We start from the raw sequence: 25,044 nt of genomic DNA on the forward strand, positions 1-25,044 counted from the left end.
TTGGTTCACAAGTCTTTTATTTTCCAAGACATGAACTGTAATATTGTGGCAAATAAAAAAGATTTTGTCGTAAGATGTCGACTCCCGAGCGACAGCCAACACTAAACAACTCATTCAAACTGGCAGAGGAGAAAGTAATCAAAGGGACGTAAGACACATTAAAAAGGCTTAGCTTGTTATCTCCCATTCTTCAGTGTGGAACTTTTTCGGAAAAGAGTTTTGACGGGATTCAATCGCTTCTCGCGAGTCTGTGTTCGAGCATGGAGCTTGTTGTTGTTGTTTTTTTCATTTTAATTATAATATTTTGAATGAGTATACCATGTAGTGATAGACGGAAGGCTCTCCTCGGTAGTCTTTGTTTTATTTGACTGTCGAAGTGTGATGTACAGTTGGACACGTGTGCATGTAGGTCCACATACTGATCACTTCATCTGTTTCTTCGTTCATCCATACGCCGTATATATATATATGGTAAGTTTTATTTCATCGAGACGTGTAAGTTGAATTAAAATAACAGGTTAAACATTAAAAAGTGAACATTGACACGTATGAAAAAACATTGACATTAACAGTCGTACAGAAAAATGCAGAGGATCTGTTATTTCGAACATCGCCATCTTGACTTCCAGCTTCAGGCACATTTACCTCTGTTGACTAGGTTACCTCAGTTTTGGCTCGACAGAATGCTCTCCTCCTGGATTTAGGGCGAAGACACCAGCAATAGTAAAATAAGGTCTCTCAGAATCTGAATCTACTCAGCGGCAATGCCAGGATACCCGTAATTCACCCGTGTCTTTCTCCCCTTTCCTTTTCTTCTCTCTCTTTCGCTTGATGCGTGTAGTCATTTCTTTCTTAGTGGGGTAACTTTAACGTCCAAGGCAGTACAGCGCCATGAGCAGCAGGCACAGGACGCCAGAGGGCGTGACGTGAGATGACGTAGAAACAGGAAATAGTTTTCCTGCGCAGAACTCGCCCAGACGGTCGTTAGTGCAAGTGCACGATGTAATCCTGTCGTTCAGGGTATCCGTGTACATACCCCGGCTGCCATAGCAACAAAAGGAGACGTCAGATGCCTCGCACTTGAGGCTTGGATGGTCGTCACACCCAGAATTGTAAGAACAAGCCTCACCTGAAAACAATACCTCAGAATGTTATTCAGAACCATCACTGCTTCTTGCTTGATCTTAAGAAACCAGGGACCAACAGGACCTAAGACCATGATTGGCTGCATTGGGACAGTTTGAACTAATGTACCTGTGGAGTTGTAGAAGCCCGCCTCCGGCACAGCGTAGGCGCCATGTTCTGGGTGGGGAACCCGGGTGTTGGCGCACCGGCACCCGATAGATTCGTAGCTCTCCTGCTCGTAGGCGGCGAAGTAGTAGGTGGTGTTAGGTGTTCGACAACACAGCGACAGAACCTTGTTGGTGCTGGTGTCGTAGTTCCTATAAAACGTGAGCTTCGACGACAACAGTTCGCAGGCAGATCCGCTCTCGCACCAACGACCTGAGTGAACACAACAACAAAGAGGTCAAACCGTACATACGGGTGTGGCTCACCTGTCTATTCACGATATCCCTTCACACGCCCAACTATTCATTCATTTATAGTCTTACCATAGTCTTTCGTTAGCTCGGCCCACTGAATGGTCTTGACTGTCGGGGAACCTTCCTCGTCGTGAGAACTGCAGCTGCAGATGTCTTTAGGTGTAGCGCCCTGCACGGTCTGCACGTGGGGCTCGTGTATGAGGCTCGGACAGCAGTACGTCACTGTCACGTTCTGGGCACCGCTCTTGACAACCGCCGTCTTGGCTCCTACTGGACACGCGGCGTCCTTCAGGCACCCTGTGACGTAGCAAGAAAAACACAAAAGTGAAGTGTGACGCGATGCCGAGATATAAATATTCATACAGCTGCAAACACACCCACACAGTGTCTACATACAGTGTCTACATTTACACAGAGTAGATAGCATACAGTATGCACTCTCACCCACCCACCTATCCGCCTTACCCACCCACCTATCCACCTAACCCACCCACCTATCCACACACAAAAGTGAAAAAAAATCTCCTCACTCTGTTCCAAGGCGGGAACGGACTTCACATCGTCGTCGCAGCGCTCCCCCCGGAACTCGTTGCTGCACGTGCAGGCCGTGGTGGTGGCGTTGAGGTTGGTGGTGTGGATGCCGCGGCTGTTGTAGCAGCAGTAGACGCCCCGGTGACCCTCACACTTGAGGCTGGGGTTGTCGTCACACAGGGCTTCATACAGACACGCCTCGCCTGCAGTCACAACAATGAGGTCAACGACAATCAGTATCCGCCAGGGCCCTTCCCCATCCCCCACCTCCACCTCTTTCTCCTTCTGTACATACTCATCACATCTTAGGTTTCTTATCTTTATGTCCGACACAACACGTGACAAGCCAGTATGCATATTTTCTCTGTCAAAAAAACCTAAAGAAATAAAGATATATTATTGCACAAGCAGTTGTGTGTGTGTTTTCTGTGCGTGCGTGTGTAGACGGGAACATCTAGTTGCTACTTGACTTTTATGACGACCGTTGTGACTGTACTTGTGGTCTTTATGTTGTTCAGTGTCGTTACACCTACGTGCTGTGAAGCCTGTCTCATGCTACACTTTACGTTTCCCGACGGAAACACAAAAGCAATGGCGTTGAAACTTTTATTGCTATTATTCTTGAACAGTTGTACTAGAGGTGTCGCTTGTCACCATTGCAGTGAGAGGCTCTGGGTTCAGATCTCGTCTCGGGACACTCTTTGTGACACCTGTCCGCAGGGCTGGGCGTTGTTTTTTTTTTCCCCCTGGTAATCCGGTTTCCTTCTCCCTTCCTCTCCCACCCTCCCTCAATAGTCCGAAATCATCTCAAGGTGTCAGCACTTTTCTACTAAATAAACCAACCAACCTTTCCCTCTTACGCACACACAAACCAGCAGGCGAGACAGAAACACACAGAAGCAAACAGGTCAGACACACAGGCTTACACACACACACAGACACACACAGAGCTTTCTCTCTCTTTTCCGCAAACACACAAATCCAGACAGAAATTACTCAGCGGCGATCTGGAGGATAGTGATCTAAAACAACATGTCGGCTACAAACAACAGTCCATTAATAATTTGCGCAGCTCTCACCTGAAGAGACGTAGCGTTGGGTCAATGGCACGTTGTAGGCGCCAGGTGGCGTTAGTGGCGCCGAGTTGTTCGCACAACGGCAACCCACGTAGTCGGGGTCAGAGGCGTTGTACATGACGAACTCGATGTTGTCGCTGTTGCGGCAGCAGTACGGCTGCTGTACCGACCCGATCGTCGCATTGAAGTGGGAGCCACTGCAGTCCTTTTCGCCGAACAAACACATGCGACCTGAACATGCAAAACAGACATAATAAACACGTGACCTGAACATACAAAACAGTCATAATAAACACGTGACCTGAACATGCAAAACAGACATAATAAACACGTGACCTGAACACACAAAACAGACATAATAAACACGTGACCTGAACACACAAAACAGACATAATAATCACGTGACCTGAACATGCAAAACAGACATAATAAACACGTGACCTGAACATGCAAAACAGACATAATAATCACGTGACCTGAACGTAAAGCAGTCCTATAAACACGTGACCTGAACAAGAACGGTCAAATTCAAATTCAACGGTGTAATTCTTTATCATATGAAAAACAGACAACTCCGATTTTATTGCGTGAACTTTCACTTCGGTGACCTTAGGTCAGTCAGGATCAAGATCCTTCCGCGCCTCAAACAGCTTTTCAAACCTCACCTTCATCCATGGTGTCGTCAGCCCAGTTCTTCAAAGCATCCTTGGTCTGACCAGTCCCGTTGTGCAGACCTTGCGACAGGCATTGACACTGTCCGTCAACCCGCACACTCATCTGTCTGCTGACGTCACTGCAGCAGTAGGTAACGTTGCCGGTGGTCCTGGTGGCGGTGATGTTGCGGCAGTTGTCGTCTGTCAAACAGTCTTCCGCTGCAGCAGCTCCTGGACATTAACATCAGATGAATTCTCGTTGTCATAATCTTCTTGTGGATTATGGCGATAGTGGAAGTGATGATGATGATGGCGTAAGTGATGATGATGATGATGATGATGATGATGATGATGAAAGAGATAATTTGTCTAAGAGAGGCACAAACTACAAAAGAAGAAAGTGGGGAACGCCTCACCCTTCTTCATCCATCCAAGACCTATCCCATGTCCATGCATGTAACCATAGAAACAAGTTCTATAACATTTCGTGTTCTCGGTACACAACACAATAAAGTTTACATCAAACTAAAGGCCGCATAGTCATCTCCCAAGCCATTCTCTCACAAAAGAACCACTCACCTACGACTACAGCAACAACAACAGCCACAGCAGTCACCCACAACGTAGTAAGGATTGCAGTCATCGTGGTGTCTCTTGATCAAAGTCACCGACTACCCGTTGTCTCCTGAAAATTCACAAAGATGTTTCTACACTGAAGAAGAAATGTTTGCTTCGAGCACTGCCTCTTATTCCTTCCTCGATACAGAAATGTTATATACAATTTCTCAAGAGATGTTATATACAACTCAACACCTTTCAGAATGACTTCTAACAAACACATCCGGGTTTTCCCAAACGCTTGTCGCACTGCGCAGAACCAATTAAAGGTGTGTCAAGGTGTGTACACACAGTCACGTGACGGTTGTAAACAAGAGCACACCTTGAATCAAGGTGAGGTTTGCTCTGTTTTCCCTTCTGTGGCTGTTCGCGTCAATAAATGTACATCCGGGAATGTTTCCGACTAGGGTCGAGAGGTCAACTACAACGTGCGACTGTGACTGTGAGCACGAGAGAGAAGTCATGGCGGATCACGGAGCTGCAGTCACGTGTCTCTGTGTGCCCCTGTGAGGTCAGACAGAAGATTTCGCATGAGAATCAGTTTCTACAGTGAGGTAGTCGCTTTACTCACCGTGTGTGTGGCACGAGTGGAGTGAATGTGTGACGTGCGGGTGTGTGACGTGAACGTGTGTGAACCAGAGAAGTTCCTGCAAGTGTTCTGCGCGCTCCTGTGTGTTTATGTCTGTAGTATAGTTATTAACGGTGGCTTAAGTGTATGGTGGTGGAGATAAAATATGAGCATTGTATAGATACACGAGTGTATTTGTATGTGTGGGAGGGAGAGAGATATAAGGTTGGGTGCGCGAGCGCAGGGGGAGAAATTTTGTGTGTTTGGTGATTGTCAAAAGACTGGTGGTCATTTTTCTTTGTGCAGTGTAAAACTTGTTATCTAATGACTGTCTAATGACCTCTTTGTCTGTTTAGCTATTAGTTGCTTATGGAATAACATTTCAGTTTTGTCCTCTGTACTGTTCGTTTTTGATTAATAAGTATATCTCACGTCTACTATAATTAAATCGCACGGGGTTAATGAGTACAGAAAATAAATGGAAACATTGGTTATTGATATCAAACCCAAAATATATTTTTTTTTACGATGTAGTTCCAGACTCATACTGTCATATAGGTTTCCGTCCAGAAGGAACGACTGAGAAAGCGAAAAACAGAAAATGAATTGTTTGACTGTCTAAGCTCCTTTCTTTGAACTCATTTCGACATTTTCGTTTTACCATAATGCAAGAGTTGGGAACTTTTTTTTTCCTCCGAGAGTCATTTTGGTATTTATAAGATTATTCGCCTTACAAAATTATGAATTGAAAAATTATTCTGCCACATCCGGTCAACCCGTAGTGTGGCTGCCTTAGCGGGACTAGACCAAATCATTTCGCGGACCGTATGCGACGTTTATTGACCTCTGCCATAAAGAGTAAACAAAAAAAAAATGTTTGTTCTAAATGACAAGTTACGTACCTGATCTATCACTTGGCTGACTCTTCTTGTAATGTGCTTCCCCTTCAGTTCCACACACAAAGAATAAAAATTAGAAACTACTACACATTTCTTAACAAAGTCATGCACAGTGAGCCTCGTGACGTATGTGAGCCTCTCCGACCGACTGCAACCCAGGGACAGTTCACCGATCTCTGGTTTATCTCCTTCTCCCTTCTCTGAACGTCTGGTCCTCTGTACTTGTCATTCGAACTCTTTCACCTCCAGCACCTGTTTGCTCCGTCGCTGGCTGGTGCGATGGCGAGGCTCGGATCCTGTTGACTGTCCAGTAACGTGCTGCGGAGGTGACGTGACGCAAGCGCACCGTTAATGCGTAGTCAGTAATTAATGTAACGTCCTTGTACAACGGGTTCATAATACTATGATTGTATGCGGAACTTGCGTAAACATGAACGCGCTACCCAGCTCATCCTTTCTTTCAATCAAAAGGGACCGAGTCCCGACCGACCAACAGGTAATACATTTAATTCTAACCAAATTAACGGATAGGGGATGAGGCAAGGGAGTTAAGTTGGAGAAATTTTTCTCAATTCAGAGTGACCATAAGTCAAGTAACTGTCCCACGCCATGTATGCCGTTTAAATTATTTAAAAAGTCTTTCAAACTCAGACAGAAATACACAAAACCAAGACAATCAGTGAATATAGAAGACCTTTAATTAATTCACTTAAAGCGGGAATGTCTGGTGAGGTCTTCACTGAGCCCACAGATGTGAAGACAGGTAAAAATATAACAATGTGCGGAGATTTTTCGCAGAACAAAAGGTTTTACAAAATTTGTATTTCACTCTCATTTTTAAACAATTTTTACGTTATATTCTTTTACATAGAAAAATTTGTTTTTACATTTTTGAAATCTTTTGTTAAACATAGGTGATATTGGTTTAAAGTTATTCACATTATTTTGTAAACATCATTCAGATTTAGAATGTGTGTACTTATTAGGAAATATTCCAAAACTATGACACACATACAGGAACATTAACAAGTGTTCCGTTTGTGTCACAGAAAATGTTGAGGAATAAAATACTTTCGGTTTACTCTATGATGTACAGTAAGTATTGAAAGTGAACCTCTGGACACCTGATCTTAGAAGTTTATTGTTTGTTACCAGAGAGTTCAACAACAGTTTTATTTTGACCTTCGGCTCCAGTGATACCAAAGTGTGGAAATGATCGCTAATAAAGGTAGAAGACTTGATGGGAGGAAACATTTCGATATAGATAGATTACCTGAACTGTGCAATTATTTCTACATTTGATAAAGGATCATTGGTGGTACAGAATGAAAGGGAATGTACACAGGTAAGAAATGAGTAAGACTGATTCTGCACATTGACTGTGAACCATGTTATATGATTAAATGAAGTCTGACATCTCACATTTTTGAATAAAAACAAACGGAATACAAAATAAGATTTAGTTTTATCGGCGTTAGCAGAGCGGTAATATTAATTTGATATATATTAGTCGGCTGGTTGGGTAAAGAAATTTAGTTTTATCTATTGTCCACTTTCAGAAGAGGCTCGAAAACAAATTTGTAATCACATCTGTTTTATAAAAGAAGGAGCTCTCCATTCAGTCTTTTATGTGTGTAAAGTAAGAATGTTATTCATGATTGCTTAAACTACTTGAAATAAAGCATAATTCATTTTAGAAAGTCTGTCTGTCTGTCTGTCTGTCTGTCTGTCTGTCTGTCTGTCTGTCTGTCTGTCTGTCTGTCTGTCTGTCTGTCTGTCTGTCTGTGTGTCTGTCTGTCAGCTCGATCGATTCACACTAGCCAGCATAATTTCCAAACAGACTGGCAAAAAGCCCGACAACCACACACAAGTGCATCGACGGTGTGACCTGAGGTACTTGACCTTTAGCCTGCCCTGTGGTCTGATTTGTCGCCTGAGGTAAGGAGGTGCAGGTACAGAGGTATCTACGAGTTGTTCCTTCAAAAATTTGCAGGTGTGGCATGCTGCGGAGGTCGGGACAACAGTACGTGACGCCATCAGTCGTGACACTCGTTGGGTTGTCTCCGGGAGGACAGGCAGCGTTGGTCCAGCACCCTGTGAGGCGACGAGTGGACACGTGACAACGTGACATCTAAATCTTACATCGACGTAATTCTTTAGCTTTCCTTAGCGCTAAACATTAACTCACAGCATCTTACAATAGCACAACCCCCTTAAAGATGCTGTGCTTCACTGTAGCGCCCAACGAATACCTAAGGAATCAGGTGTAAAAACAATTTTTTTAAAGTTTAAATTTCAAAAATGGACGACATACAGACTTACGACTTCCACACACGCACACACACAATTCTGCTCACTTAGTTGTGTGTTAGGAAGGGACCGTTGGTTGGAGAAGAAGGAGACCAAATATGCCCCCTGAAACTCGTTAGAGCATGTGCAACCCATGGTGCTGTCGTTGATGCTTGTGATGGAGACGCCCCGGCTGTTGTAGCAGCAGTAGACGTTGTCGTTCAGCGAAATGATACGGGTGGGGTTGTCGTCACAGAGAGCGCCATACAGGCACTGCTCACCTGCAGAGTGGAAACACATTGGAAGATAAATTATTGGTGACGTAGCGAGGTACATTTGTGAAGCGCCATAATTAGGTTCTTTTATCTAGAGGTATGTACATCAAATGTGAGACAAAACTTGACACATTTATTCAATATTTTCCAAACAACCTCTTTCCTTAGAAAAGACGAAGCACGCGCCTTATGTAGAAGTAATTGCAAAACATTTAATATGACATCATCATAAAACAGGGGTTAGACACAACGGGGAACTAAACACACAACCATCTTTTCATCAAAGCTTTATGTGTTCCTATTACTTCCCTTAAAAAAAAAATGGTGGAACGCACCGGAAGAAGTGTATTTCCTATTCAGGGGAAAGACGTATGCATCTGGAGGCAGAACAGGGGCTGGATATCCCCAACACCGGCAGCCCACGGAGTTCGAGTTAGATGTGTTGAAGACGACACTTCTGATGGACTGAGTGTTGGTGCAGGAGAACACCTTTGACCCCGCTGTAACCTCTGAACAGCTGACTTCCCCGCTGGGACAAGACTTCTGGGAACACATGCGACCTGAAACACAGCAATGTGGGGTCAGTGTTCTGCCAATGCCCTCTGAGACATGAAACGTTATTTTCTCTTGTTTGCTCGTTGTAAGACTAGTTCACAATGCACGTGAGTGAGACACCGCAGTTCTCACCTTTATCCATGGTTGTGTCGGCCCAGTCCTTCACTGCCTCATCAGGGGTCAGACATTTGCACGAGTTGTTGATGGTGATGATGGCATTCTTGGTGACGTCGCTACAGTAGTACGTGACGTTCTGATCAGTCTCATTGCGAGGGATATTGGGGTAGGAGTCTCTTCTCAAACAGTCTTGCCCTGTCGAAAACTCTGGAAATAAACATAAAAATGATTTTAAAATAGTGATGATAATTGCAGTTGTGGAGTTGGTGATGATGATATGGTGGTGGGGGCGGTGATGATGACGATAATGATGATTAAGATGATGATGTTGAGAAAGCTGGACAAGTCATTACATACTTTTGAAAAAGTGACTGGCATTGGACTGGATTATCAAAATCCTTGCGACTCAAATGACGAGGTAGGCTCAAGACCCCAAGAAGACAACAATACACAGTCTGGGAAAATGTTCACTCACCGATCGACATGACACTCAGCACAATGAAGATGATCGCCATAACAGATTATCGTCACGCAATCTGTCACCTGGAACTGACAGAGACGAAGAGAAGCTTTTAGAAACATTAAGAAACTGTCAAAGATGATAGGAAACTGTCAGTTTTTCCGTCGCTGGTGTTTTCTGTTTATGTTCGATGTCCGCAGGTGAGATTTGGGATTTCTCGGAAACAGTGAATGCTAACCGGAGAGTCAATGATTTAAGTTTGTAACAATCATCAGATGCAGATTCGCATGGAATTTTCGTGTTTTCAATCTGCACAAAGCTCAGGTGCAAGACGGAAAAAGCCGTAAATGTAAATCCACTGATCTTTTAATGCTTTGCTCATCAACCACTGCGCATGCGTACAAGATTTTTCGACATTTCAAACAGTAAACGCAAGTTGTGTGCAAAACGATTTGTATTTTGCAATCATGTAAGCATATTTATTTGGAAGTATAACAATTGTACTGAAAAAGAGCACAAGAAATACTCAACTTTAATGACAGTGTGACAGTATTTTAGGCGTTTTTTAAACATTTGACAAACTCTCGTAGATGTGATTAAACTATTTACTTAACTGTCGTCGGAATCAAGTCTAAACTGTCGGAGTTGTTAACAAAATGTCAAAGAAATGCTGCCACTCATTCATTACATCAGTGGGTGAGTAGCTGTCATGCGATTGTCACCTTTAGGATAAAAATTTAAATACAAGGAGATATTTCTGCAATTCATACAGAACGGGCAGTTCCAGAAAATTTCCTATAAACTTCATCATTAAAGTAAGGAGAATCAAAGAGAGGATATCGTAAATGTTTTATAGACCACTTACTTTTTTGTTTTTATGTGTTTTGGTTGGTTGTTGGACTGTCTTCTACAAACGTCGCTTGTCCCTTGCTGGATATTTGCACTGATCCTGTGCTGCGACACCCTCCTGGTGTCTGGTAATGTCCCTGCAAATAAATCCCGCTGGAGTGTATGCAACTATGAAATACCTTTTGCTCGGCAGGTTGAGGATGTCAACTACACTCAAAGTCGCTAAGCTGGTGCCCAATAGACCAACCAATCAGAAAAAAGCAAATAAATGTCATGTCTCTGTAAACCAGTGGTTCTCAAAGTTTTCCGGACCGCGGACCACTTTGCTTAAGTAAAAGCTATGGCGGACCACCAAGGCCTAAAAATCACTCTGTATATGAATTTCAAATTTAAATTGCCGCATTTGTTTCATTACAATTCAAAACTAAATGTCCTTTTGTAAAAGTAGTATAGTAATAAGATGACAAAACTACGTATGCCTCGTTCTTTGTAATTAAAATGTTAATGCGAGGAATGCATCACTTTAAACATTACTTTGCTGATAGATGACAGCCGCGGACCACCTGACTTATGCCCGCGGACCACACTTTGAGAACCACTGCTGTAAACTGTTTACACAGACGGAGATCAAAGAAGGAGTCACGAGGAGTGCTTGGTGACGATCTGTACAATGTGTTTCATAGAAAAGGACGAGTTTTGAGAAAGAAATTTTACCTCTTACGGTTACCAGGGGTTGGTTGCATGTGGAGATCTTACATCGGACTTGACTGCTCGCTCATCTGACTATACTGTCAAACAGCGTTCAGTGACACGCGCCGGCATGAACAATGTCCACGTGCAACCACTCAACACTACCCTGATGCGAGGTACCTCCGGTCTCCAGTGCTATAATGTCAGATTTTACAGCATGCCATTACTCTCCTCTCATTTTCCCATCCACAATCCTTGAATTTTCAATAAAGATCATAGCAGTTAATTTTTAAAACTCTCTTAAACCCACATATGAGAGAGAGAGCTACGCGTGCTCGGGCATGTACAAGCTGGAATATACTCGTCGGAAGCATTAACAAAACAGGATGAACGGGCAAGATTCAGTCAGTAAACACGCCATTTCTCCACAAGGGAAAACTCACAGCAGTATATATATAGATAGATAAGTATGTTACATTAGCCTAATTGAGGTCTGTTTATTTTCCTTTTTTTTTTTTTTTTTTTTTTGCAGGCAAGGAGGATTTCTCCTTCACTCACTCGCTGTCGTACGCAAGCACGCGCGCGCCTGCATGCAAGCAGGCACGTACACACGCACGACAACACACTTGTTACACCCAAGATCAAGCCCATTGTTCGGTACGTGTATTTTTCCCTTTGTGTGCTGCCTTCATTATCTCTTATCACTCATAGACACGAACTTACACTAAATAATAATAATGTCTCTTTTTCCCTCTTTCTCCCTCATCTCTCTCTCTCACACACACACAGACGAGAACAGAAGGAGAAGAGATGGCAGTTGTATCTGTTTTAATAAACCAAACACTAGAGATACGAACAAAGAACGATTACACTGTTAGTTATCTTTGATAAGATATCAGGTTTGGGATTCTGATGGTTTCTACGCCCCTCCAAAAATAGAAAATGCACACATACACTAAAAATAAATTGAATTTGGTTAACAGCCTAGCCAAGAAAAAGTGAATAATTTTATTCTTTTAATTTCTTTGATTAATTTAATGATATGTGAAACGAAAAGCCAATTCTGCAAATTCTAGCGATTTCTAATACTTTAAGAAAGGTAAAAAAACTTAAAGATATTCCTGGATATTTTGTAGAATTCTAAAGAGGCTTTACAAGATGCTCTTGAAAACACTCACTTATCTTTGATGAGAATGTAAGCAGCCCCCTTCCCATTATACCGGACATGTATAAATCTTATTTTAAAGCTACACTTCGTCATGTGCCATATTGAGTAAGGCCTTTTAGCATGTTTTACCCATGCACCGAGTGAGATGTCGATCTGACTGCCTGGCGAACGTATCATCATCCTACACTGACCGTTTACCCTGCTAACGCACACAGGTCAGCTGACCCCGTGACCTGAAGTGTCTGACGTCAGCTAGCCTATGATTTCCGTTGGAGCGCTGCAGCTGCAGATCCAGCTGCGAGTCGTTGCCCCTTCGATAACTTGCACGTGCGGCGCGGTGCGAAGGTCGGGGCAGCAGTACGTCACGTTTCCACCCGTGCTCGTCACCGCCTCGTCTACGGCGGAGCAGGCGTCGTTAGTCAAGCACCCTGTGATTCGTGACAAGAAGACACGTGACAGTGTGATCCAAACTGTAATCTCCACCTGTCATCTTAAATCGGCTTTTAAATCGGCCCAGTCTAAATGTTAAAATAAGCTTTAAAACAATATCCTCTCGGACACCACCACAACCACCACCACCACCACCGCCGCCGCCACCACCACCACCACCACCACCACCACCACCATGCTTGTCTCACTTTTTTCTGTAACAGGGAGGGGCTTGAGGACTGGGCTGCACCGCGTGCCCTGGAACTCGTTGCTACACGTGCAGGCCGTGGTGCTGGCGTTGAGGTCTTTGGTGTGGATGCCGCGGCTGCTGTAGCAGCAGTAGACCGCGTTGTCGTCCTCGCACTTCAGGCTGGGGTTGTCGTCACACAGCGCGTCGTACAGGCACAGCTCACCTGGTGGTGGAGGGAACAAACACATCGTGACAGGAATTTGCAGACTGGTATCACGTGGTATGGGATTCATGTACTTGCGAGGACTGTCATGAAGTACAACAATACAATACAATACAATACAATACAATACAATACAATAACTGATTTTATTTGTCCCAATGGGCAATGTGAGTGGGAGGTGTGCTCTATTTTACTAAAAAAAAAAAAAAAGAAAAGAAAATCACACTGACGATGCAGTGGAATAGAGATATTAACATTAACAAGAGCAATGAGAGATATGGGCAAGACATTCCTATCCACACCTACAACATCACACACACCGCTGACAGTTCATCTGTGATTGAGCAGCTGGACTGCTGATAAAACAGTAAAACATAGAAGAAACTTCCCTTAAAGAACCTCTTGAATGTGTTTTCAAAATGATGTTTTTTAACGGATCTAGGTAATAAATCAAAACAAACAGTTGAGGAAGAATCCACCTGAAGAGTTGTACTCGGCAGACAGGGGCACGGCGTGTGCGCTCAGGGGCAGGACAGGGGCTGGGTTGTGCCTGCATCGGCAACCCACGTAGTAGGAGCTGCCGACGTCCAGCAGCGCCATGAAGCTGAAGGCTCCGTTGCTGCAGCAGACCTGGGACTGGTCGTTCTGCAGTTTGACAGTCGTGAACCCGTGAGGACAACCCTCGTTTCCAAATGAACACATGCGACCTGCAGGGAGAACAAACTGAAGATTACTTCTTTCTTCCTTCCGCTGCAAGACAAATAAAAAGGCAGCTTGCTGGTCTCACAGACAGAGCAGCATCCTGGCATCTATATTTACTGAGAAACTGTAGGAGAAACTGCAATGAATTTCGCCTTCCGCTATTCCATGTGTATGTTGTATACGTAAATTTAATATCATACAATACAGATTTTCAGTCTTATGAGAGAAATTAATGTAATTTGCTGCCAGGAAATTACAAGGAAATGTGAACAGTAAAATGTTTAAGATTTTTAAAAAGGAGTGCTCATACTTTATTAAGTATATAATAACATTTAACATCGATACGAATACAGAAATAGATCATTCAAATCGTTGCGCACTTGCCTCCCTACAAACCGTTTAGTGAATCTTACCTTCCCCCATAGTTTCATCAGCCCAGTTCTTCATTCTTGCATTGGCAGAGAGACAAGCACATGAGTTATTCTTCGTGGTTGGTCTGAGAGTAACGTCACTGCAGCAGTACGTGGTATTGCCGACTGTTACGTTGTGCGTCACGTTGTGACATGCGTCACCCGTCACACACTCTTGCCCTGCTGAAAACCCTGAAAATAAATAAATAGGAAGATAACTAGGGGGATAGATGGAAAGAAGAACAAAGAAAACGAAAGTGGAGCTTCGTTTGAAACATCACAAACACCCGAGGCAGCCATTGAAGCCAGAAAATCACAAAACCAAAACACAAGGTGTTCACTCACTCAATGACACAGCAAATATTGCGCTCACGGCGATGATAATGATGATGTTAGTCATCTTGTTGCGTGATCACCTGAAACTGACCGTAAATCAGTCTTAAATGGTTGTCACCAGCTACATAACTGACCGTCAACATCAACCTCAAGCCGTTTACATGTAAATGCTTACGTAGCCAACCAGTTGTCCTCACAATCAACCCATCAGTCAGTGCTCGCCTACATTTAGGCAAATAGACTATTATAATAAATAAAAGTGTATTTTATCTAACTACAGTGGAAAAGTGAGCTTAAAAAAAACAAAAAGAAAGAAATATCAGTTTTTTACCCACTGAAAGGTAAGGAAGTAGGACTCTGAAATATGAAAATCTGATAAAGACTCTGAAAGTATGTCACTTACTTCCCTGTAAGTGCTGACCTGCGGTATGTCTTCTAGAAACTTGGAATCTGCCGGTTATTTTTTCCTTGAATACAGCTGCTCTCCCTTTCTCCCCCTGAACAGTCCCCTGATGAGTTCCGTCCTTGTGATTTCTACCTTCCCGATGAACACAACTCGCGATCAAAGTTCTCAAGCTGCACAGCACTCCTCGTACAGCCAGCAATGGACGGAGCGGTTCGAGATGCCCAACCAGTTCCTGATGGGCAGAACAAAGATAACACACTTCTCTGCACCGACTATGTTGCCGTTTACAGAGTCCGAGACCAACTTTAGGGCGTATACAACAATAGTCATCGGCAATGTCATCGAGGACCGCTGTAACTGCAGCATCAGATCTTATCACTAAATCGTCTGTTGGCGATGACATTACGGCACGCCTTTAAAAAAATTCTGGGATGTATTCAGTTTTACAGACAGTCATCTTATAAATCCATCGACCAAACTTTATGTTGTAACATTATCGGCACTACATTCACTCAAAGACTCACGAACACACACACTGAAGATGTTCAGTAAATTTCGGGAACACATAAAGACACAAGAAATCAGTTTTTTATTTAATCAAGTCATGGATACCTGAACCCAAATATTTCACAGATCTTTTTATAGATATAAAACTAAAATAAAGGATCCTCATTGATTCAGTTATAATCTTGAAGAGGCTTTAAAAATTTTACGTTGAACTCAACAGATATACAGCACGTGAAGTGTATATATATATATGTTTAGCACTCTTGCCTTAGAATGTCATCATCAGTCACCGGGAAGCTTGTAACGGTCGTATTTTGATCATGAGCAAACGTTGGTGTAAACACACGCAAGTGTTTGCACGTTAGCTACACTGTCGGTCGAACAGCAAAAGATGGGGCATTGGGTAAATTTTACAGATTGTGAACCATCACAGGTAGATAAGGTCCACATGAGATCTAGGGTACACTGTCGATTTAGCAGACATCCGTAGCTTGATATTTATACAAATACAGAAAAAAAATTACAAGCTGGGCAAACGTACTTAATGAATACCAGTTCATATCTATTCTCCACTTTCAAAGCTATAATAACTTGTGCACAGACTTTGATACATTTATAGATGTCCAGAGATAACATTTTACATGTTGTGTCATGTGACACGTCAATAACTGTGCTTACAGACCGTAAGGCCCTTAGCTGCATGAGATACTGTGCTATCTGTTTATGGATTGCACAATCATTCTTGATTAATTAATCAGGGCTTCTGCTTACGCAAAAAAATGCGTACAGTACGCTTTAAAAGTTCGGAGGACCCCTTCAATTTTCGTCGATGGGGTCCCCTCCAAAGTTGGGCGAAGAACAGGGACCCCTTAAAAATCTGAAGAAGGGGTCTGTGGGACCCTAAAGAATTTAGCCTTAGCAGAAGCCCTGATTAATCATTAGTGTGCAGTGTGCTCTGTTATCGGATTAGCCAGTATTGTATCCATAACGACTGGCCAGTAAGCCGATCAGCACCCAAAGACACGCAGTGGTAGTGACCTGAGATGACCCGGATATCGAGTACATTGACCCTTCGCACCGCGGGCCTGCGATGTCGTTGGTGCACGTGCACAGCGTGGTCTTGTTGTTCAAGGTGCCCGTATGTAGGCCTCGGCTGCCATAGCAACACAGTGTAAGTACATAGGATTCACATTTGACACTCGGGGAGTCCAGACACATGGCATTGTAGGAGCAGACCTCGCCTGCAACAACGACACCAAGACATACAATATTTCATAAATAAAAAGTTGATTCAATCTGACCTCCTTCGCATCCCATTTCAGCCCACCTCATGAAGTCGAGGTTGACTAGCATTCTTACTTTCATTACAGCAAAGATCGCACTGTGGTGAGCAGTCGGGAGGGTTACCTACCTGTGGAGTTGTAGTATCCCACATCAGGAACGACGTAGGCTCCAGGCTGTGGACCAGGAACCGAGGTGTTGGCGCACCTGCAGCCGATGGACTCGTAGTCTTCTTTGTAGGCGGCGAAGTAGTAGGTGCTGTTAGGATGTCGACAGCACAGCGACAACACCTGCCTCGTGTTGGAGTCGTCGTTCTTGTAGAAGGTCAGGCTCGGCGAGAACCCTTGACACACTGACCCGCTCTCACACCAACGACCTGAAATGACCGAGAGATCAGTCAAACATCAGGATTTGTAAGTCGAAATATTTGACTGGTTATAAAATGATAACGGACAGACCGATCGACAGACAGACAGACAGACCAAGAAAAATAAGTACATGAAAAAGATCCAAGCTCTCACCAAAGCCATTGGTGCTCTTGGCCCAGAGGCGAGTTCTGTCCACAGCAGAGCCCTCCTGTCCGTGCAGACTGCAACTACAGACGACATGAGGGATTGTTCCTTGGACGACCTGCACGTAGGGGGTGACTAGGAGGTTGGGGCAGCAGTAGGTCACATCAACATTGTTGGTTCCACCAGCAACAACCGTGGTGTTGGCTCCGGCTGGGCAGGCGGCATTCGTCAAACACCCTGTGACACGGAGAGACGACAGGTGAGTGTGTGACCTTTATACTAGGACCTATGTTATCCTACCTTGTTCGCTATTTGACTTTAGCAAAATAGGAACTGTACATCTTCCTCTGTTAAACTTAACACAAACAAATAAATACATTAAGGCACGCCTACATGCACACACACACACAAACAAACAAATAAATACATGAAGGCACGCCCACATGCACACGCGCGCTTTCAGTCTCCTCACGTTGTTCCGTGGATGCAACGGGCTTCAGGGTGGCGTTGCACTTCTCGCCCCAGAACTCGTTGCTGCACGTGCAGCCCGTGGTGCTGGCGTTGAGATTTTTGGTGTAGATGCCGCGGCTGCTGTAGCAGCAGTAGACTACGTTGTCGCCCTGACACTTGAGGCTGGGTACATCGTCACACAGCGCGTCGTACAGGCACGGCTCACCTGGGAAGAAGAAGAGACACTACCAACATGTAACATGAGACTAAACTCGTCTGTGTGGTGTAATGGATCTACAAATGTATGAACTTTCACTAAAAAAAAGATCCGCGATAGCAATTTTGTTTTCATGAAAATCACCCAAACAAGTAGAGAATCGACTCTAACGACTGTACCGACTCCAACAAAAGTTCGACAGGCAATGCCTTTGTGTGCAATTTCATGAAGACGACAGGGCGAGTGTGGAGCTCAGTGTGTATTGATAAGGATTCGTGACGAAAAAAAAAATGGACTTAATGAAGAGTTTTCTGTTGTGTACAGACCAATACCGTTACTGCCTAACAACAGTCCAAACTGACAGTTTGCGTGGAACTCACCTGAAGAGTTGTAATCTCCAGACAAGGGGACGACGTAGGCACCTGGAGGCAGAACCGGTGCTGAGTTGTTGTTGCATCGGCAAATGATATTGTCAGGGAAGCTGAAAACGGACTCAGAACTCTTCCAGGAGTTGCTGCAGCAAAACGTAACATTCCAGCTCTTCTGTGAAAGGGTAGTACGAGAATGACCTTTGGGGCACTGGCTTTCTCCAGTTAAACACATGCGACCTGCAAACAAGACGACCGCAGAATTTCATCTTTCTGTCTGCAGAACATTTGCGCACACTAAAGCTTACATCCTCAATGTCTTTGAACGAAATACTTGGAAGACATTGCGAACTTTGACCGGCTCCAGAAGTGAGGGACGTTCGTGCCTCAGTCATGCTTGCGATGCCTTAACCGGAAGTTCCGAACTATGGTTTTCTGCGCAAATTTTTAATGTACGTAATTAAAAAAAGTGTTTATGTACCTACGTGCATGTGTGTATATCTATATCTATCTATATCGTTCGTATGTTTATGGATATTCATGTAACTGCATATTTAGATTGTGTATGTTTGTGTATTTATGTACAGTATGTGTTTTCGTGGTCGTGTGTACACGTTTGTGTATGTTTGTGTGCTCTATATTCTGTGTGTGAACACACCTGGTGTGTCAGACACTGCGAGCCTCACCTTCACCCATGGTGTAGTCGGCCCAGTTCTTCGCTCTCGTAGCAGGAGATACACAATCGCACGAGCTGTTAAGAAACCGGCTGGGCCACCTGGTGTCGTCACTGCAGCAGTACGTCACGTTATCTACAGTGTAATTATGCGTAGCGTTGTAGCATACATCACCTGACAGACAATCTTGCCCTATTGAAAACCCTGGAATGATAATAAAGACATCATCATCATCATCATCATCATCATCATCATCATCATCATCATCATCACACTCATTCATTTTGATGACATCAAACAGACATGCAGAGAAGGGAAAATATGTAAAACTTATGTAAAGTTTCAGATTGAATATATCGGACATGCCAAATCCTGGCTCCAACCATACGCGGAATACAACCAAATATTTAATCTCGTTATTTAAAGAAGACAAAATAAAAAAATAAATACAACTTTGCACTTACTCATCGACAGAGCAAACACTGCACACAGAGCAATGATGACAGTGACGGCCATTTTGGTAGCGACAAGGCGTCCTGCACTAGCTTTCTTGTCGCGGACTTCTCAACACAAATCGTAGAATTAACGGCGAGATTAGACCCTAGTGGTGGCCTTGTAACAGTCGACAGGACTTTCAGGTCATGTGACCGTAACCCGCAAGCTACGGCTTAATCTCTCCAGCACGTCCCCGTGATACCAAGCAAGGCGGGTGAGCAGCCCACCCGGCCAAGCGTCACATGTAGGTTACTTCAATCCCGACGCTCGCGAATGTCGTCCAATATTTTGTTTCTAGTCAGCTCCACACAACACTTTCCTGCGCGTTATTGAGTTCCAAGTTGTGCAATACCTGTTCTCAGGTGTGACGTATGCGTGCTACCTGCGGATGCAGGTGTGAAATCTGGTCTCCGGGTGTAGCCGCACCGTAGCGCAGTAACACCGAGACTGAACGAGTTGCTCACAAAGCGAGAGATTGACCAACAAACCAGCCAATCACGGAGCGCGTGACGAGCTTCCCACTTCCGATAATTCAGTCACGCATGCGCAGACTTCTTCCTATTCACACCGCATAGCGTATTCAGCGTAAACGCATATAACCATCTGTTACAGGCAGATAAAGGCTCCTTACTGGTGTCATAGTCATGTAAATACTTAGGGTAACGGTCAAATGTCATATTAATCAACCTTGCCAAGTCGTTCAGCGATTACTTTCTAGAAGAAATTTATTTAATTTTTTAAGCTATGACGTGCAGTCTACAGTCTGTTGCACCACAAACATGGTCGTGACTGTGTCTGTGTAGCACAGGTGGAACATTCAGCTTTGAAAAGACTTTAGATAAGGTTATTGATGAGGAACGGCTGGGTGTGTGCACAGCTGACGAGACAGCGGTATCGAGCGCAATGACTCACATCAACTCATGGCCGACCGAAGAAAGATGTTGATTATCAAATCAGCTGCATTGTCATCGAGAATGGTTTGTCATTGAGAACTAGATATCATCGCTGACAAAGCCCGAAACATTTATTAGTTCTCTTTCGAACAATTTAAACTCATTAATGCAATTAGTTCATAATTTTGCTGTCTTCAGCCCTCATCTTATTGACTCAATAATAATAATGATGATGATGTTCGTGAGAGCAGCATTGATTTATTAATCGCACACAACGCTGTTGACAGAGCAGCTGTTTGAAGAAGATATCTCTCCTCGCCCACGGGTAGATAGGGTGAATGGCTAAGATCAGTACACGGGTACTTGCTGATTCCTTCTCTAGACAGATGGGAGGTGGCCCATGGGATTGCCTTCCCTGGTGACGGTTGCTCCTTCAGTTCACAGCCTTCACCCGTCAAACAAGTCTGAATATTTGCTTTCCGCTCACATCGTTCCTCTTTCAGTGTCGCATACCTCAGGGTATTATATCAACACATCTTAGGTAGGCGAGCTCCATTGAAAAATAGGTTGCATGCATCTGAGACCTGACAGTGAGGTGAATAGAAAAAATAAAATAAAGAAGACTGTGTGCAGCGACTGGCTTGCTGTCAGTATCGAGGTTATAGCACACACTGACTCATTCCTATTTTGTGTCCAGTATGTTTTATCCTACACATTCAAGAAATTATCTGTTGCCTCTAATGACAATGAAAAGGCTTTCATTCAATCGATTAAATAAATAGGAATGTGTCCTGTCTGTTTTGTTAAATGAAAGTAAAATATGGATCACATCTATGTGAATATACAAACTTCACTGACGGACTGAAACAGTGAGAGTGCAGCCCTGTATAATTTTCCCTATACATATCAATAAAAATCTGATATTAAAAGGAAAATATTTTCTTCTGGATTTGGTTTTGTTTGAATAATCCATGGAGGTGAAAATGTAATCTAGTTATAGGAAATTCAAAGGTGTATTAGCTATTGATTAATGCTAACCAACTAATTTATGATAAATTATCTTATAAAGTGTATAAAATTATGTATGATTTATGTGAAAATAAGTATCTGATATTAAAATGAAGTTATTTCCTAGTAGATTTGGTTTTTTTAAAGTGAGCCAAGGAGTTTAAAATGTAAATATATATATATGAAAAGTAAGATAAACAAAGGCACAAGTAACAAATAATTGTAATCATTGAGTCAATTCAAAAGTATTTTCACCGCCTTGTTGTTATCCACACAAGGAAACTTATATTAACAACACTTCTGACAACATTTCTCAGAACAAGTGTTTCTTATATACCAAAGTCACCGAGACACCTGTCTTCGACCGGCTTGCTTTCGGTGTAGAGAAGGAACAAAACATGTTCACGTGGCCTCACTTGACAATATGCTCGACAATGAAGGCGTGATGTTTGAGTGAAGGGTGAGATAAAGAAATAGGCGGTTTTTAGCTTCCCTAAACCTTCCTTATTCGCTCTTTCTCTCTCTCATATCCGCTCTTCTAAGATACTCAGTCATTGTACATTGTCAGCGTAATATAATGATTTTTTTCTGCGTAGGATTCTCTCCATTTAGAACCGCCATTAACATTTTATAACGAAGAAACTAATCCTACGTAGCAACATATCTTCCCCTATATGAAAAGAATAATCTTGCCAAATGTTGTGAAAATTGTACAAACATGCTGTGGAGTTCTGCGTGATTGTCAACCAATCCACCCTTACACACCATCAAACAAACAGCGCCTCGTTCTGCTTTATTGACTAGATTTACTTAACCCTAGATGTCACTGAACAATCTTTAGTTCAAAGGTCAATATATACAGGGAGATAACAAGGGAGCGTATAAGAGATTTTTCCTTTTGTGCAATAGTTAGCAAGTTGATTAAGTCTTAATTATGCCTCATTACCTGCCATGTGCAGTATTCAGTTCAACACTTAAAAAAAGAATCCTCAGACAGTTCTATTGTGATAATAGTAGGTGTACAGAGAAACTCTTGCTTTAACATTCCTGGCAGGTAAAATAAACAACTTTAAAGTAAAACAAACAAACAAATCAAAAAACAAAAAATAAAAATGGCTGCAGATAACTACAAGCAGCACATTTGTTCACATTGTAGAAGATGTCACACGGTCAAATCCCGCACACTGTGCATATGTCTCAACATTTAAAATGTCAGGAATGAACTTTCTATCTTGTTTTTTTTTTAACATAATACTGACATATATACACACAAATAATACAATGTCATCTACCTATGTTTCGATCACAAACATTATTTACATTTTTCATTGCCCCTGAGAATTTCACTGTTTAATGGCTTTATAATTTAAATAATGAAATATTTGTAATAAATCTTGTTTGATGTCTTTATCTACAGTAACGAGAAAGCAAGGCATGTTGTACTTGTAACATTTGATGATGAAGTATCCATAATCTTTATCACATAAACTCTGCTTATTGCTTTTTTACCCTGAACACGTCACTACATACTTGTCTCCCTTTGTTATCGTCCCTTTCCGTTGCCAGAATTTAGAAGATGTGCGACTCGAATTTTTGCCAGTTCATTATAGAAACCAGTGATCATACTCTATGCTGATTGGTTTAACGATGATAAGCACATTAACAGCCTTGTTAGATATCAATATTATTATTGTTCTAAACGTTGCAAGGATTTTCGTCTGTATACCTAAAACAACTGCATTTCATGACTGTTTTGAAGTTTCAAATGGATAAGAGACAATAAATGGAAATATTTAATTGCACAGTAGTAGGCCAGCTATGATGCCGTTTACAATGTATTATAGTATACTATGGTCATTTCCTGTTGTTGTACAAGCAGTGCTCATCACCTCAATTCAATAAAAGATTGGTTTATTCGTTCGTTATGACGGGACAGAGATCTTGTGATGAAATGGTCTCCGTATTATTGTACCTTCGTCATGCCTGATTGCTGAACTGTACTAATTGTCCGATGCTTTCCATTTAATTCATATCTAGTCATTATTGTATCCACTGTATCCAAGGAGAAAGGTCACTAGCCCTGCCAGTCCCCACATGCCGGCGGTCGCTGTAATCTGAGATGACCCGGAAATCGAATACATTGACCCCTCGCACCGCGGGCCTGCGATGTCGTTTGTGCACGTACAGGATGGGGTGTTGTTCTTCAGGCTACCCGTATGTATGCCACGGCTGCCATAGCAACACAACGTAAGTTGAGTTGATTCACATTTGACGCTGGGGTAGTCGTCACACTTGGCATTGTAGGAACAGACCTCGCCTACAGAAGGAAAAAGACACAAGTTTATTGAAAAATACAGGTTAGATCAATAAACTACCCTCGCCTTGTTTACCTTGAGCTATCCTAACCCATAAATCCTAAATATTGCACAACTGCAGCTCTTGGTTTTAGTTTTCAGAAGGTGACCGACTTTTACTTCGGAGTGGGTTAGAAAAAGGCGGCAGAACATGTGGGGCCAATTGTATAACAAATTTGTAATTTTTAACAATTTTAGGGTAAGGCCTAAATCTAGTTAGTTAAAACAATTATATAAAGACCTTTTGAAACATGTCAGAGAAGAAAATCTCCAGCAGAACCCCTACACCACTGCCTTCCCTGCCGTACATGCATATTCCTCCTCGCCAATGTTCTCTCCATCTTGAAGTCAAAGACTCAGGCTCTCAATCTGTCTCTCGCAGAAGCTCAGTGGACAAGGAGTGGGGTGGCCTACCTGTGGAGTTGTAGTACCCAGCATCCGGCACAACGTAGGCGCCAGGCTCTGTCCAGGGAACCCAGGTCTTGGTGCATCGGCAGCCAATGGAGTCGTAGTCGTCCTTGTAGGCGGTGAAGTAGCAGGTGCTTTTGGGTTTCCGACAACACAGCGACAGGGTCTCCACGGTGCTGGAGTTGTCACCCTTGTAAAATGTCAGGCTCGAGGAGAACTGTTCGCAGACTGACCCGCTCTCACACCAACGGCCTGACATGAGAAAGACCGATCATGAATCAACCTTCCCTTGATTCGTTGTGCGGAATTCTCACAACCCACTCTCACACGCGATCGGCCCTAAAATTATGATGGCACAGTCAGATGAAAAAAGGCAGAGACATAAAAATACTTTTTTAGAAAAAAGAAAGACAAAGACTGGCATCAGTCATGCAGTCAGGATGGGGCAGCGTTATGTTTTCGAGCGTTCCAGAATAATAATCACACGCGTTCGTTCTTGAAAAAGCACATCCCTACCATAGTTGCTGGTGAGGGCGGCCCACATTCGAACTTTGTCTTCAGTGGACCCTTCCTGTCCGTGCAGACTGCAAGTGCAGATGACTAGAGGAGTAGCTCCGCGAACAACTTGCACGTAGGGCGTGACCTGCAGGTCGGGACAACAGTAGGTCACGTTCACGTTGCTGGTACCGCTCGTGACAACTGTCATGTTGGCTCCGGCCGGACAGGCAGCGTCCTTCAGGCAACCTGTGATATCAACCCAGATCTGACCTTTATCTATTAACTTCTTTAATGTTCTTTAATTAATGTTCTTTAATTACCCATTTACTACAGACAGATAAAAGTTACATATGCAGAAGGAGCGGATGTGAAAAACGACAAAGTTAACCCC

At 43.2% G+C, this 25,044-nt stretch overlaps 5 protein-coding genes across 10 annotated transcripts in view; all 5 read right to left on the reverse strand.

The window, feature by feature from the left end:
- LOC112563179 lies at nucleotides 1-6,140 on the reverse strand. Of its 4 annotated transcripts, none has more exons than XM_025236963.1 (8): nucleotides 5,893-6,140; nucleotides 4,384-4,926; nucleotides 3,817-4,023; nucleotides 3,155-3,382; nucleotides 2,075-2,278; nucleotides 1,614-1,841; nucleotides 1,255-1,503; nucleotides 1-1,129 (listed from the first exon to the last, which is right to left on the reverse strand). In XM_025236963.1, the coding sequence occupies exons 2-8, from the start codon at nucleotides 4,445-4,447 to the stop codon at nucleotides 867-869; spliced, it is 1,443 nt and encodes a 480-aa protein (XP_025092748.1). In that variant the 5' UTR covers nucleotides 4,448-4,926; nucleotides 5,893-6,140; the 3' UTR covers nucleotides 1-866. The 4 variants fall into 4 exon arrangements, with proteins under 4 accessions (XP_025092748.1, XP_025092747.1, XP_025092746.1 ...); XM_025236962.1 differs by having other exon boundaries at nucleotides 4,384-4,489; nucleotides 5,893-6,139; XM_025236961.1 differs by having other exon boundaries at nucleotides 3,817-4,035; nucleotides 5,893-6,138.
- Nucleotides 6,141-6,398: 258 nt separating this feature from the next.
- LOC112562389 lies at nucleotides 6,399-10,704 on the reverse strand. The gene is made up of 6 exons (XM_025235637.1): nucleotides 10,451-10,704; nucleotides 9,601-9,674; nucleotides 9,141-9,332; nucleotides 8,789-9,013; nucleotides 8,247-8,459; nucleotides 6,399-7,983 (listed from the first exon to the last, which is right to left on the reverse strand). Exons 2-6 carry the CDS (start codon nucleotides 9,638-9,640, stop codon nucleotides 7,706-7,708), a joined length of 948 nt encoding a protein of 315 aa, XP_025091422.1. The 5' UTR covers nucleotides 9,641-9,674; nucleotides 10,451-10,704; the 3' UTR covers nucleotides 6,399-7,705.
- Nucleotides 10,705-11,935: 1,231 nt separating this feature from the next.
- LOC112562940 lies at nucleotides 11,936-15,434 on the reverse strand. 2 transcript variants are annotated; one of them, XM_025236562.1, is made up of 6 exons: nucleotides 14,986-15,434; nucleotides 14,592-14,668; nucleotides 14,250-14,438; nucleotides 13,614-13,841; nucleotides 12,931-13,134; nucleotides 11,936-12,720 (listed from the first exon to the last, which is right to left on the reverse strand). In XM_025236562.1, exons 2-6 carry the CDS (start codon nucleotides 14,644-14,646, stop codon nucleotides 12,545-12,547), a joined length of 852 nt encoding a protein of 283 aa, XP_025092347.1. In that variant the 5' UTR covers nucleotides 14,647-14,668; nucleotides 14,986-15,434; the 3' UTR covers nucleotides 11,936-12,544. The 2 variants fall into 2 exon arrangements, with proteins under 2 accessions (XP_025092347.1, XP_025092348.1); XM_025236563.1 differs by lacking the exon at nucleotides 14,986-15,434 and adding an exon at nucleotides 14,758-14,929.
- Nucleotides 15,435-15,580: 146 nt separating this feature from the next.
- On the reverse strand, nucleotides 15,581-19,960 carry LOC112562938. Of its 2 annotated transcripts, XM_025236561.1 has the most exons (8): nucleotides 19,462-19,960; nucleotides 19,010-19,201; nucleotides 18,336-18,563; nucleotides 17,761-17,964; nucleotides 17,298-17,525; nucleotides 16,907-17,152; nucleotides 16,434-16,736; nucleotides 15,581-16,252 (listed from the first exon to the last, which is right to left on the reverse strand). In XM_025236561.1, the coding sequence occupies exons 1-7, from the start codon at nucleotides 19,511-19,513 to the stop codon at nucleotides 16,462-16,464; spliced, it is 1,425 nt and encodes a 474-aa protein (XP_025092346.1). In that variant the 5' UTR covers nucleotides 19,514-19,960; the 3' UTR covers nucleotides 15,581-16,252; nucleotides 16,434-16,461. The 2 variants fall into 2 exon arrangements, with proteins under 2 accessions (XP_025092346.1, XP_025092345.1); XM_025236560.1 differs by having other exon boundaries at nucleotides 15,581-16,736.
- Nucleotides 19,961-22,173: 2,213 nt separating this feature from the next.
- LOC112561869 overlaps nucleotides 22,174-25,044 on the reverse strand; it is a 32,733-nt gene continuing 29,862 nt past the window's right edge. Inside the window, exons 6-8 of the mRNA XM_025234688.1 lie at nucleotides 24,672-24,899; nucleotides 24,162-24,407; nucleotides 22,174-23,710 (exon numbers count right to left, since the gene is read on the reverse strand). Of these exons, the coding sequence (XP_025090473.1) occupies nucleotides 23,427-23,710; nucleotides 24,162-24,407; nucleotides 24,672-24,899 (758 nt within the window). The 3' untranslated portion in view covers nucleotides 22,174-23,426. The remainder of the gene's footprint in view (nucleotides 23,711-24,161; nucleotides 24,408-24,671; nucleotides 24,900-25,044) is intronic.

The sequence above is a fragment of the Pomacea canaliculata genome, linkage group LG4, assembly GCF_003073045.1.
Source record: "Pomacea canaliculata isolate SZHN2017 linkage group LG4, ASM307304v1, whole genome shotgun sequence".
Classification (NCBI taxonomy): Eukaryota; Metazoa; Mollusca; class Gastropoda; order Architaenioglossa; family Ampullariidae; genus Pomacea; species Pomacea canaliculata.

Excerpts from the sequence above, each read along its gene's own strand:
- LOC112562940 (XM_025236562.1), bottom strand. The coding sequence starts at position 14,646 with ATGACTAACATCATCATTATCATCGCCGTGAGCGCAATATTTGCTGTG. Across the intron at positions 13,842-14,249 it reads TGATGAAACTATGGGGGAAG|GTCGCATGTGTTCATTTGGA; the intron begins GTAAGATTCACT and ends TTCTCCCTGCAG. Across the intron at positions 13,135-13,613 it reads TGCCGAGTACAACTCTTCAG|GTGAGCTGTGCCTGTACGAC; the intron begins GTGGATTCTTCC and ends CTCCACCACCAG.
- LOC112563179 (XM_025236961.1), bottom strand. The coding sequence starts at position 4,447 with ATGACTGCAATCCTTACTACGTTGTGGGTGACTGCTGTGGCTGTTGTT. Across the intron at positions 3,383-3,816 it reads TGACGACACCATGGATGAAG|GTCGCATGTGTTTGTTCGGC; the intron begins GTGAGGTTTGAA and ends TTGCATGTTCAG. Across the intron at positions 2,279-3,154 it reads CCAACGCTACGTCTCTTCAG|GCGAGGCGTGTCTGTATGAA; the intron begins GTGAGAGCTGCG and ends TTGTGACTGCAG.
- LOC112562938 (XM_025236561.1), bottom strand. The coding sequence starts at position 19,513 with ATGGCCGTCACTGTCATCATTGCTCTGTGTGCAGTGTTTGCTCTGTCG. Across the intron at positions 19,202-19,461 it reads AGTGTTTGCTCTGTCGATGA|GGTTTTCAATAGGGCAAGAT; the intron begins GTAAGTGCAAAG and ends TTATCATTCCAG. Across the intron at positions 17,526-17,760 it reads CGTTGCATCCACGGAACAAC|GGTGTTTGACGAATGCCGCC; the intron begins GTGAGGAGACTG and ends TCCGTGTCACAG.
- LOC112562389 (XM_025235637.1), bottom strand. The coding sequence starts at position 9,640 with ATGGCGATCATCTTCATTGTGCTGAGTGTCATGTCGATCG. Across the intron at positions 8,460-8,788 it reads TAGGAAATACACTTCTTCCG|GTGAGCAGTGCCTGTATGGC; the intron begins GTGCGTTCCACC and ends TCCACTCTGCAG. Across the intron at positions 7,984-8,246 it reads CCTTCCTAACACACAACTAA|GGTGCTGGACCAACGCTGCC; the intron begins GTGAGCAGAATT and ends GTCGCCTCACAG.